At 39.6% G+C, this 13,369-nt stretch overlaps 1 protein-coding gene across 8 annotated transcripts in view; it reads right to left on the bottom strand.

Moving 5' to 3' along the window:
- Positions 1–13,369, bottom strand: part of Trio (trio Rho guanine nucleotide exchange factor) — a 331,000-nt gene that overhangs the window by 185,346 nt on the left and 132,285 nt on the right. For 7 of the 8 annotated variants that reach the window (XM_078018031.1, XM_078018037.1, XM_021734206.3 and 4 more), the window contains 4 exons: positions 10,193–10,385; positions 7,333–7,845; positions 5,334–5,456; positions 808–999 (listed from right to left, as the gene is read on the bottom strand). In XM_078018031.1, coding sequence (XP_077874157.1) covers positions 808–999; positions 5,334–5,456; positions 7,333–7,845; positions 10,193–10,385 — 1,021 coding nt within the window. The remainder of the gene's footprint in view (positions 1–807; positions 1,000–5,333; positions 5,457–7,332; positions 7,846–10,192; positions 10,386–13,369) is intronic. The other variant, XM_078018036.1, reaches the window with a different exon arrangement.

Below are 13,369 nucleotides of genomic sequence, written 5' to 3' on the forward strand. Positions count from 1 at the left end.
CTTCAGTGATGCAGAAGAGACCATGTATCTTTACCTCAAAGTCAGGAAATACTTGCTAAGAATCTGTACATTTCAGTGTCTGGGCACGACTGCATCATTCATCAAGGTACAGGATACATGCTGTGCCCTATCTTCATCAGGATAGCTCTAATTGGAAAATCTGAAATCTAACACTTTTGAGTTATATAAATTTTTTGGATTTTGGGACATTTTGGATTTTAAATTTTCAGAGTAATGGGCTGGGGATGTGGCTCAAGTGGTAGCGTGCTCGCCTGGCATGCACAGGGTGCTGGGTTTGATCCTCAACACCACATAAAAATAAAATAAACATATTGTGTCAACCTAAAAACTAAAAAATAAATATTAAAAAAAAGAATTTTCAGAGTAAAAATGTTTAAATAATGGTCAATGCAAAAGCTACAAAATTGGACACTCTTAAGCATTTTGGTAAGGGGTTCTCAACCTATATTTACTATGCAGGACACTTAACACAAATGATCACATTTACGTGATAAAACTACTCCTTTCTGAACAGATACTTTTATTTCTGCTTTATTACTTTTATTTCTACTTTTTTCCTACATGAAAAAACTAAAGAACAGAGAGGTTAAATAATTTGCCTAGGGTTGCACAGCAACAAGTAAGAGAGTTTGGATTTAAACTTAAGAGGGACTTCAGAGCTCACTTTCAGAGATTACAGTCGAGTGTTGCACAAATGATCTCCATGGATTTGCTGCACATATTGAATGACTGGAGGAAGAAATGTTCTGGCTACCACTTCATGGGCTGGGGGTTCTAGGCACTGACCTTTTCAGCCTTCTGGTGGAAAATGGAGGACATGTCCAGCAAGGTGCTACGCTCATCCAGGGCTGCCGCAAATGCCTTCCACTCCTGCTCCAGCTGATTTGCAATCTGCTTGATCTGCTGAGAGGCATAGTGGCCAGATTCCACCAAGCGATTGGCCACCGACATTATGCGGTTTATATTTACATACACGTTCTGCAAAAGAGGCAGAAGAAGTGGGCCCATCAGGAAAGAGAAGGTTAGTAGAGGTTCCTTTCTAGAAACCCAGACAGCACTTTCTGAAACATCCTACTACAGTCCTATCTGTAACAGTAGAATCACCTGATAGATGATGTTATGTGTATATATATTTGCTCTCTGGGTTTCCATAAATCCTAAGTACTGGCTCCAATTTCTATTTTCAAACCATAGAATTATAAAACAACTAGCTAAAAAGCATAATTGTCAAGCACAAAGCAATCAAACACATAAGTGGGTGCACACAAATATACTATTCCTCATTTCTTGGCTTCAAATACTGACAAGGATCCAAATGGCAAGCAGTCGCACAGAAATGAAGCAACTAACTAGAACCCAGAAACCAGAAAACACACACACAGCAACTGAAGACTATTCACGAAAAAACAAGCTCTCCTTTCTACATCAGCCCAAGTCCATCTTTTTGGTGCCAGCAGAAAATACCGTATAAATATATCTACTTTCTCTTAGGAAAATGCACCAAGGTAGAACCATAAATAATGCTGTGTTCAGCCACATCAATGTTTACAGCAGCACAATTTACAATAGCTAAACTGTGGAACCAACCTAGATGCCCTTCAGTGGATGAATGGATAAAAATAAATAAATAAATAAATAAAAGAGTGGCATATATACACAATGGAATATAACTCAGCAATAAAAGAGAATAAAATCATGGCATTTGCAGGTAAATGGTTAGAGTTGGAGAAGATAATGCTAAGTGAAATTAGTCAATCCCAAAAAACCAAATGCCTAATGTTTTCTCTGATATAAGGAGGCTGACTCATAGTGGGGTAGGGAGGGGGAGCATGGGAGGAATAGATGAACTCTAGATAGGGCAGAGGGGTGGGAGGGACAAGGAGGGGGCAGGGGGTTAACAATGATGGTGGAACATGATGGACATTATTATCCAAAGTACGTGTATGAAGACATGAATTGGTATGAATATACTTTGTATACAACCAAGGATATGAAAAATTGTGCTCTATCTAATATGAATTGTAATGCATACCACTGACATATAAAAAATTAATTTAAAAAGACATAAAATCAGAGAAATAAACATGCTATTAAAAAATAAATAAAAGCATGAGTACACTAGAAAAAAAATGCTGTGTTCATATTTAAGTAAAGCTTTTTCTACTGTGTTGAAATTCCTATTTAAGTCTACCAGTTTACTCCAAAAATAGGATGAAGGCTTTTAAAAAAGAATTTTTAAACTCTGCTTTTTTTGGAAAACACATTCTCTCCACGGCACTTCACCTTCCACCTACAATCATCTCTGGGGTCAGTAGTGCATCCAAAGTTGGCGGCAGGTTGTGCACACCTTCAAAATCCCAAGATGTTTTTCTTCACATACTTACCATTTATGACACTGCCACCACACTGTTCCTCCCTGTGGATCTCCAGATACAGGCCTTTCGGCCCTCCCACTTGTCCCTAATCGAATTTTCCCATTTTCTCCTGTCTCCCTTCCTAAGGCAGCTCTGAGCCACTCTTCCAGTGCCTTCCACAAAGCCCTGAAACAGCTTCCTCCTGGCCCCATGGTATCTGCAGCCCACTCTTGGAAAGCACCTAGAGAACTCACTGTCCATTGTTTCTTTGTACCTTCTTTTATTCATTCTTTCCCTCTATTTCTCACCCAAACTAGAACTTGGTAGAGTTGCCTCAGTTTGGGTTTACAGAGCCACAGGAGTCCAGCCTGAATTGCTTGAGTTGCATATACAGGTCAGAATCAGCTAGAAAGAGAAGGAATTTTGGAAGGCTGTGCCAGTCAAGGCCATGATCAGTGGGAATGGACCTCAGTTGCTTGTGTGATGACATTAATTATCTAACTAGTTAAATAAGTTAAATGCAATGTACCCATTCTCTTTTTTTTTTGGCTTATTTTTTTTTATTGTTGGTCGTTCAAAACATTACATCTTTCTTGATATATCATATTTCACAGTTTGATTCAAAAGGGTTATGAACTCCCATTTTTACCCCGTATACAGATTGCTGAATCACATCAGTTACATCAATTACCCATTCTCTTAAGCATTTTATTCTTCTGTCCCTCATCTCAAAGTGACAGTGATTTAGAATTGCTAATTTCCCTTTCTCTGAATCCTTAAAGAGGAAAAGCCAATCCAAACAGTCTGTTGGGAAGAACACAAGAAGATGCCCTCAGTTAGGATGTGGAGAAGAGCAGTGTATTCAGATGGCTGTACTATGGGAACCACTCAAACTCATTATACTAACAGTTTACTGCATCATTTTATTTCCCATTCTGTGTACTATACCTTTTCTTTCTCTCCATCACCTATAGCACATAGAAAAGAATATAGCAGCCGACAAACTAATAGCAAGCCTGTATTCAGATGTGTCAATATGCAAGTTCCTCCATTAAAAGTACCTATACCTAAATTCCTCTCACCATAGCTGTTCAGAAATACGTGTTGTGGGACAAGGAGCATAATTGTTGGTAACCAGATTGTCAACTGGTTGTTTTCAAAACACTGTAAGTAGCAAGAGAAAGGGCTGGAGGTTTGTAGGCCTTGTTCTATATAGACAGGTGTCATGGATATTACTAAGGACTCATGGACGTGTTTAGAATGAGGGACAGGACTATTCCAGAAACTCCCCCAGCAGTCATCACCCAGCCCAGTATACAGAGGTACTACATTCCTCCTAGTTAAAATTTAAACTTATAAAAATAATACAGGTAATATTAAAAATCTTTAAAAAACAAAAACAATAGATACTACCTATACCTTTAGGAGTTCCTCACCTTCTTTAATTGTATTTTTAATTATTACATCCTAGGTAATAATTGCCACCAAACAAGTACTACATGTTATACACTACTTTTAGTGCTTTACAAATACAAAGTGAATAGTATCCATAGTTTACAATTAGGCAACTGAGGCTCATAAAGGTCAAGCAAACTGCCTGAGGTCCCACAGCATGCAGAAAGTCAGAAGTGAAGTTTCTGTAGCCGCAGCTTCTCTCCTGTCTTCCACATCATGCTTCCCATTCTCTCCATTCTTGAGTCTGTCACTGATACTGCTACGGGGAGGGAGTATGTTTTCTGTTCATTCCTAGAATACATTATATTATTTCTGATTTTTAAAGTATGTTGTATAGTATTGTATGTGGATAAAATGTACCTTTTGCCACTAGTTGAAGTTTCAGAAGATTCAGAAAAAATTAATAACAATTTTGTAAGAAGAAATTTTTCTAAGAAGCTACCCCCAAAGGTAACATTTTGGCTTTCCTTATTATCTATGTCCAGGTTTGATGAATTGAACGAACACTATCTTCCCTCAAAGTGTAAAATTTTTTGATGGAGAAAGGAAGGGAGGGAGGGAGGGAGAAAGGAAGGAAGAAAGACAAAAATAGAATTGCCAAATCTTATCTTTAATTACCTAAATTACCTAAACTGTAGCACTTTTTCACCAAACTTTAACTGAATGGCATCTTCCTCTGTCTTCATATTGTTTTAATACACTATGTTATAAGGCTTAAAAGTAGTTTATTCTCACTATTCTCACAGAGAAGGCTAGAAGCTCAATCTCAAATTCCTTGTCCCTGAAGAGGAAATTTCTAGAACCCTAACTATTCATGGAAACAAGCATATATCCTTAGAACAACATAATTTTAATTTAGTTTCACTAACCATAAAAATATGATAAAAGTGCTATTCAAAATTCAATGTTTGTTTCTTAGGATGAGGTTCAACAGTGGCCCTTCTGTTCTACAGGCTTCTGGAAGAGTCACAGCAGTAGCTCAGGGCATCAAAGGCACCAATCTCCAAGGAACCTAAGGTTCCAGCCAGGCTAAAGGTCAGCTCCAGCCTTCCAGCTCAACTTGGAAGAAATCTTGTTTTAGAAGAGCTGGTGTGCCCAGATGATGGCAGGCTGGCCTCGTGCTTAGTATGAACGGAGCCTGCAAACTGGCAGTGTCTAGTTAGGAGATCAGTCTCCTTATAGAAGCTTTCCTGGAGTCTCTGCAGCTCCCGGGAAGCAGGGCACAGGAGTGGTGTCAACAGTCCTGAGCTAGTCAAGAAACAGGTTCAAGTTTCACTGGTTTGTTTGCTTGTTTTCATTTTTGTTTGTTTAAAACATAAAAAAAAGATCCTTAGACATTCTAACACAGTAAAACTCCCTATAGGTGAAGGTCAACTTCTACAGGGTCACTCTGAAGGCCCCATATCCTCTCTGCAAAGGTTCTGGTACTCACATGACAAGACACCTCCCATTTGTTAAAACACTTTGACGTGACAGGATCCACCTGTTCTGATGACAGCTTACCATACAGTTCATAGCAAAGTGATTGTGCTGCGTCTGAAGCTCCATTGCATGAGGGTGGCTGGTCCCAATCTCTGTGTAACTGTTTAGAAACAGGCCTTTGTTGTGTGTAATCCAGTCAAACATCTACCAGAAGAAAAAGACAACCTGGAATCACTGCAGAACAAGAAGTGTCTGAGGGGGCCACACCAACAAGAGTGACTTCTTTCCTCAACAACTTCTCAGGTGTCAGACTAGAAGAGTCTTTATTTCTAAGAACAAGTCAGTACTTCCGAACTTGCAGGATCTATAAGAAAATTTTAATCTAATGATGAGGAATTACGAAGCAGATAAAACGTACTCCAGCCCTCTAGGAATTACCATTAGAAAACTTTTATCTTCTGACTTGTAGGCCAGGACTCCTACCACTGTGAACCATTTGCTTCACTATTTTTCAACTAAGGACCTATAGGTGGAACTAGGCACCTACAGGTCTCTGAGTGAGGTTGGTTCTGTCCAGATTACTGACAGCAATACCGATGACTAAAAGATAACATTCTTTATTATTTTTTTATATTTATTTTTTAGTTGGGCACTGTATCTTTATTTTATTTATTTATTTTTATGTGTTGCTAAGGATTGAACCCAGGGCTTCGCACATACTAAGCAAGCACTCTACCACTGAGCCACAACCCCAGCCCAGATAACATTTTTTAATAAAATAGAGATGGGGGCAAGAGCAAACAATAAGATATACTGAGAAGTTAAGACTTGGTGAAATGTTAACAATGATTGTGGTTTAAGTCACAGGTTACTTGGATAAGGATATCAATTAGGATTCTCAGGAGGGAATTCTTAGGATTCTTAGGAGTTCCTTATCTGCTTTAATTATATTTTTAATTATATTGATACATCCTAGGTAATAATTTCCACTTAGCGAGTATTTTTTTGTTTTTTTATTTTTAGTGTTTTTTGCAAACACTAAAAGTAGCATAGTTCAGTAGTAGAGTACTTGCCTAGCATGTGCTAGGCCCTGGGCTCAATACCCAACACAACAATAATGAAAGATTTGCAAAGAAAACATTTGAGGAAACAGAAATAACTATCAATTAGCTTTGTTACACTGTCTTGAACCAGAATCCCAGAGATAGTAATGAGTTTTACCAGTATTTGGAAGAAAAATTTGTTCTAGTATCTTTGACAAGGCACTCCTTAAGACCAAAGTACACTAACAGGTTAAAAGTTTACCGAATAATACTGGATTTTCACCTTTAAAAAGATCCTTTTGTATCAAAGATTTCTAATACAATTTTTTGCTTCATAGAATATTTTCCTGTCCATGTGGGGGAAAAAGAATTCAATGAACTCAGATGAAGCATGATAAATTCACCCATGTTCATGGCTTATAACACACTCCTGTTTGCAAGGGTCCCACTTTCACATTGCTAAGACTGCATGAGTCAATAATTGATAAGAATTCACTTGGACTAGCTGGTTTTTCTGGTGTACAATAATAAAACATGAGACTAATAAGTGATTATTACCTGTATTACCTAGAAACTTACTTTTAAGGCATTACTCACTTTTTATTTTAAAAACACATTCAAACATAGATCTGACTGGGGTTCTCTTACTGGCTTTGTATGAGAGAAAAAGCAACTATTAGCAAAATGCACACATAGTTACAGGTTTTGATAACACAATCCAACACAATTAACACTCTTTTAACTAAAAATTCCCTTCTTGTCTATCTTACAGGAATTCTAAACCAAACCATCAGTAATTTTAACTCAAACGTTAATTTTTTTCTAGAACAGCACTGAACTGCACAATGAGTAAAATGAGAAGACAGACTGAAGAGCAGTCTCTGATAAACCTTGCTAGTGTGTAACAAACATGGGAAATGTAGTCCTACCATTCCCCACCTTCTCCCCTCTGTGCACCTGACCACCCCAGCCTTGGCTGCCTAGACCCAGGAGCTTCCCTCCATGTCTAGTTTTGGCATGTAACGCCCCTTCTTTACCTTTTCAGCATCTTGTTCAAACAGCCTCAGCTGAAAGCATTGGTCCAGCTTCAACTTCCTCACATGCCACATCTGATGCAGATGCTGCCGGGTCGAGTGCAGCCTATCTAGCATGGTGGACACCTTGGGCAAGAGGTTCTGCAGGTCCGCATTACCTGACCCTGAGTTCTTTTTGGGAAAACTATCGCTGCTCTGAATTCTCTGAAGCAGCTTCTGTCCCTCCAAATCCAAGTCCTCAATGGGGGCTTTAATCACCTTCTTCTTCAGCTGAGAATGTTCCTCTATCATATTCCGAGCCCCTTCTAGGTCCTGAGGCAACTCCTTCTTAGCAAGGATGTCCTGAAGTTCCTCTAGCCGGGACAGCATGTGGGTTGCATTGCTAATGTAGTCTTCAAAAGCAACTCTGATTTCAATCCATTCTTCATGGTTGTATTCCAGGCAGCCATCGAACTCAGGAGTTAGCTGAGAAGGATCAACTACTTTGGTAAGGCCTTCTAAAGAGACCATGTTTGTCTTAAAGAAAAAAAAAAATCACATATAAGAAGATGAACCAATGCTATATGGTTTTAATGTAATGTAATTTGCAGTGCTTAGTCACAGATTTTCAGTGTTAATCTATTCACAGAAAACATGACATACCTGGTTCTGGCTCCATAAAAACAAATGTGGTTGCAAGATGCATTATTAGTACAATGAATGAAAAATCTGCTATAGTAACAGATATTAGCTGGAATACCTAGGATTACAGAATCACGTTTTTCATAAGACCTAAAGCAATTAGATTCCTTTCCAAGAATATAGAGATTAACCTACTCAGGCACATTAAGCCAGAAACAGGTTAAATTATAAGCACACAGCAGACATTTCAAAAGTATCACTTTCATAGATGTATTATTCTACCCATTCTTTCCTCTCCATTTGTCATCTCCTTCCCAGTAGAAAACTTTAGGGGGTCCCTGCTATTTGCCTTCACACCAATGTCTTCCTTGTAGGCTTCAAAAACCCTTTTAGAATATTATTTGTGGGCTGCTTATTAAATAATAAGTGTTAGTCCAACCAGACCACCCTCATCAGTTCTTTTTGTCCCTCCCTTACTTCCCATTAAGTAACAGATGATATGATATGAATAACTTTCTCTGAATTTGGAAACTCTCCCAGGTTTAGCAAGAAAGTTGACAGAGGCTCTTCACAGAGCTAAAGTCAAAGGGAACATTCTCTATAATAATCTGCTGTGATTCTGAGCAGCCCAAATGCCATATATAATCTTACATTCCTATTTAACAGCAACAAAACATTAGTCAATTACCATTGAAGCAAGGAATCTTAACCTCGCCCGATCAGAATGGGAAGCAAACTGATAATCAGTATTAGGCCTCAAGTACAACATGAAGTAGGGATGATTAAATGCAAAGGCCAAGGCAAAGGGAAAAAAGCATGGCCTAGGACCAAATGATAAGCAGGAAAGGACTAGTTTAATCACACCTCTGTCACCTCCAGATTCACAGAAACCTAGAACTCCATGTTGGCTCTTATAAGAAAGCAAGAGGCAGAAGGGCCAGAAAGTGGGATTCAGTTTCTAACCCAGCACTTTTGCTGCAGATGCAATCCTATTATTGCTGGATTTCAGTAACCTCCATGGAGACAACCATTCAGAGAGAGAGGCTGTGACCATGGAGAGATAACCCTGGGCAGCAGGAAAACTGAAAGAGGTACTAGAGAGAGTTCTAAATTAGACTATAAAATATTTGTGTGGATTATATTGCCAAGCCATTATTTTAACTTAGAACATTTATAATTAAATATAACACACTTTAAATTCTACATTGAAAAAATTTTAAAAAGGAGAGAAAAGAACTAAGACCCAATAAATTGTCTTCCAAAATCACTAAGTGTACAAAGATAAAAGCTTACTTTATCTTTCACCTAAACTTGTTCAGTATAGTGTCAAATTTAACTTAAAAACAAGTACAGATTCCAAATAGCAAAATCAGTACTATGAAAAACAGATTCAAAAATCCAAGTAATACACATGAGAAAACACTTTGAAAAGTACAGCATATAGCCTAAATTACACATGAATGCATATGAAACCTAATGTTTGGGCAGGGATGTCAGAAGAAGGAAGCTATTCAACCAAAAATTATTATTATTATTAGAAAATATACCAATTTATTACAGAATAGAGCATGAACCAAATTTTAAGCTGTTCAGAATAATCATCTCATTAAACCTTGTCAGAACTGTGGTATCCTAAGGAAAGCTGGTTAACAGTGGAAAGGAAAACAAGTTAGCAGGCTGAAGTTTGCTTTCTATAACTGCAAGATAGCAATCCTCTATGCCTAACTGAATTCAGGACTCTGAACAGTTTTTAGGGGAATACCTCTTTTTCATAAATGAGAGACCTATTATGTGCAGTAAGTGACAACCATTCTCTCCAACATCTATGACAGGAGGAACTCAGTCTCCTCCATACTAATCCTTCAGGAAATTTAAAGTGGGTTGTTTCTCCCCATCATTCATTCCCTCACCTCCAGGGATGAAGCAGTAATGATGAATCTGCAGTCCTAAAAAGTCCCTGTGCTGCATGGCTGAGCTCTATTCAGGAAAAGGCTTCTCCTTCCAAGGGAAACCCCATGCCCTCAGCAGCCTGGCAACCCACCCCAGAGAACTGGGATGATGAAAGCAACCTTGTTAGTTTATATAGTAACTAAAATTCTACCTTCGGTATATACAAAAGGCATGCAGTTCCTGTTCAATACTGGTTTTAAAGATCTGTTATCAGCCTAGAATGTGAGAATAAGTCAGCTTTTGATGAGCCACACGATTGGTTTAGTGAGTTTGGCTACACAAGGGAAGTTACCTCAAATTCAAATTTAGAACTGCCAAAATTCGTCCTCTGTTTCTGCCAGAAGTTGTCTGGCTTGATTATCAGGGCGACGTGGATGCAGCAGGGGAAGGATTCCTGCAGGATCTTCAGTAGGGGCTTAATGGAGTCCCACTTGGACCCACGCATGTCCACAATCACCGTGAAGCCTCGCTTGCAGACTTCCTCACTGTGGAGAAAAAAAAAATCACAGGCTTAAGGCATAGGCTACAGCTCCTGCCACAAGGCCTGCTCCACCTCATGGAGCACCAGATGCCACTTCCTTCATTCTGCCTGGTGCTTGGGAAGCGGCTGCACGCTGACCTCAAGAACCAGAGTGCACAGCCATCTCACATGGCAGCTCAGCTTCAACTGGATCCAGGAGAGAACAGAACCAAACCACATGTGCAATGAGCAGCAGTGATGGTTCCAAATAGGGTTTGACTTCACAAAACCTTTAGAACTTAAATTTTGGTTTTGTAGCCTGACTTCTCCTCAGGAGGAAAATAACAACCATCATGCTCATTTTCCTGGCCTTTGATGCATTAATTGATCATATACTCGTCTAGTAACTACTACTGGCAAAGGTCTCCGGAAAGAACAAAAGAGGTACAAACCCACAATGGCATGCAGAGACTAGGTCCAGGACAGAACTTACCCATGGCTCTGAAAACGGCACTCACCAGTGTGTCTAGCAGTGCTGAGGGCTTCTCAATGCCCCATTTTGTTCCCATTCCCCTCTCCCTGGCCCTTACACTATCTCAGAGGTTCTCCAAGCATGGTCTACCCATCTCTGGGGTTCCTCTCACTCTTCTGGCAGGCCCTGTAGGGCACATCTAATTCTGTAGTAGTGCTGAGGCTTTATTTGCCTTTTACATCTGGTTGCACTGATGCAACCAGTGCATTTATGGTACAAAAGTAATGGTGGTAACAATTCTGACCCCTGGTACAAACCAATACCATGCTAGGAGTCATCATATTCTTACTCTTCAGGTTCTTGGCAGTTAAACAAACAAAAATACTAATTTCAGTCAGATGCAGTGCACATGCTTCTAATCCCAGCACTCAGGAGGCTGAGGCAGGAGGATCACCTGAGCCCAGAAGTTTGAAACCGGCCTGTGCAGTACAGAAAGACCCAGTCTAAAAAATAAAACAACAAACAAGTTTCTAATTTCAGTAAATCTCAACCCCTAAGTTTATTCCCATATAATGCACAGCTGCAATAAAGGGTCCAGGTGTCCTGAAACAGTCAAAAAGTACCTGGTCTCATTATAACTTCCAGGATACATATGGAAGCTCTGATGCTGGCTTCCAAATGACCCCATAGCTAAGGAGCCACCATAATCCTCACTATTACAGGTGGACTCTAACCATCTGCTCCAACTATTGATACCAGTGCCAACACTAACAAGGTAATGACTGCAAGGTCTTGGGAATATACCTAAGACCCGATGAGCACTCAATGAGATAGAGGTTTTCACCTAATGCAAATGTACTATGAAGATGGGAAGACATTTGACATTTTTCTGCCTCATATAATTGCCCTAAAAAACTATTCTCAACTGAAAACTGAGAAATGAAATGCTTTCACTAAGTAATGTTTAAAAGCTAACAACAGAAAAGCAAAAACTAAAACCGATTTCCTGCTTTCTTGCACAATCTTGTTCCCCTATCTTCCTACCTGTCCCCCTCATTTCTTATGTTTATTCAAACCATCAGAGTAACTGGCTTTCAGAGATTCACAAATGCAAAGAACTTATGACATACACATCAGTATAAGAGAGGTGTCACATAAGCATTCCAGAAATGTCTATATGTACTCCAGCAGTAGAACCCAGCCACAGAGAATATAGTGTGTAAAGCCATGAAGAGAAAACAGATGATCCAGCAGCCTAGCTCATCCCCCGAATGGTGAGGATGTGAAGAAGTGGTGTGATTAACCTGTTAACGCCCCCAGTGAAGATGCACCTGACAAGATCTGGCACTGGCTCAAGGGCTCCTCCTGAGATCACTATCACTTCTTCAAACAGCAAGTCCCAGCACAATCCCAGTAACATCATAGATAGAAATGTCATTTGTTTTTTAGCCTTCTTCAAAAACCTAGAGGAAACAGTCTTCTAAAGTTCCCTGAGTCACAGAAACTAAGTACTCTGGGTCTGTGTGAGCTCTAATAGGGTTTGCAATTCTGCAAGGTTCCCATCACAGAGACTCCAGGGCTCTGAGGTGCTGAGGCAAGTGCTGCCCGAGCACAGGAGGAGGGTGCCTGCTGTCTGGCTGAGGCATTCAACTTCAGGTTCACATATGCAGCTACTATACACCAAAGACAGGAAACTGGAAAACTGTAGCAATGTGTTTGTTTTACTAGCTGCTGTTTGGCATACTGCATTTCAAGTATCAGTCTTTACCACACCAAAATAAATTCCCTTGCAGCCTCTCTCCCAGCGTGCCTTACACAATATGCACACAAACTACAAAGCCCCTGCACTTGAAAGGACTTGAGAGGAATCCTGAGTAGCTCTAGACCTAACAGGAACAAGCCTGAGAACAATAAAACCAAAAGGTACACCAAGCATGCCCAGTCCAGTTTACAGGAGAATTAGCTATTCTACTTCCTCCAGCATCAAATGGCCATCACCCAGTGACTTCCCAAGTAGTGGAAACAGCACACGACTGGGCTGGGAGGCACAGCCTTTCCATGCATTTGCTCTAATATGGTCAAAAGTATGGTCTAGTATTGTTATCATGAGGAGAGCAGTGGCTGGTGAACATCCTCAAATCCAGCTACTCTAGATAAGCAGTAGCCAACAGGAGGACTCTAAGCTCCGTCTCTAAAGACAGACATTGTTTTTTAGAAAGCATGATTAACCAGTCTTCTAACAGTTTACTTTATTTGTAAGATAAAGAAAAGCCAGATAAAACTAAGTTCCCCTCGTAAGCCAGATCTCTAAAAGTAAGAAATTTTACTTTCTTCAGTTCCAAGATGAATAAAGTACCTTACATGTGAGTGTACTTAAATCAATCAATCAAAAATCATCACATTATTTCATTAAGGACAAGAGGGTCAGAGTGGTTTATCCATATAATTACCATAAAACATTCAAACAACAAGTGCAATAATCATGTTACTTTCATCATTGTGCAGGAATCCCAATGATACCAGCAAGAACTGCTGCT

Source organism: Ictidomys tridecemlineatus, chromosome 1 (assembly GCF_052094955.1).
Source record: "Ictidomys tridecemlineatus isolate mIctTri1 chromosome 1, mIctTri1.hap1, whole genome shotgun sequence".
In the NCBI taxonomy this organism is placed as follows: domain Eukaryota; kingdom Metazoa; phylum Chordata; class Mammalia; order Rodentia; family Sciuridae; genus Ictidomys; species Ictidomys tridecemlineatus.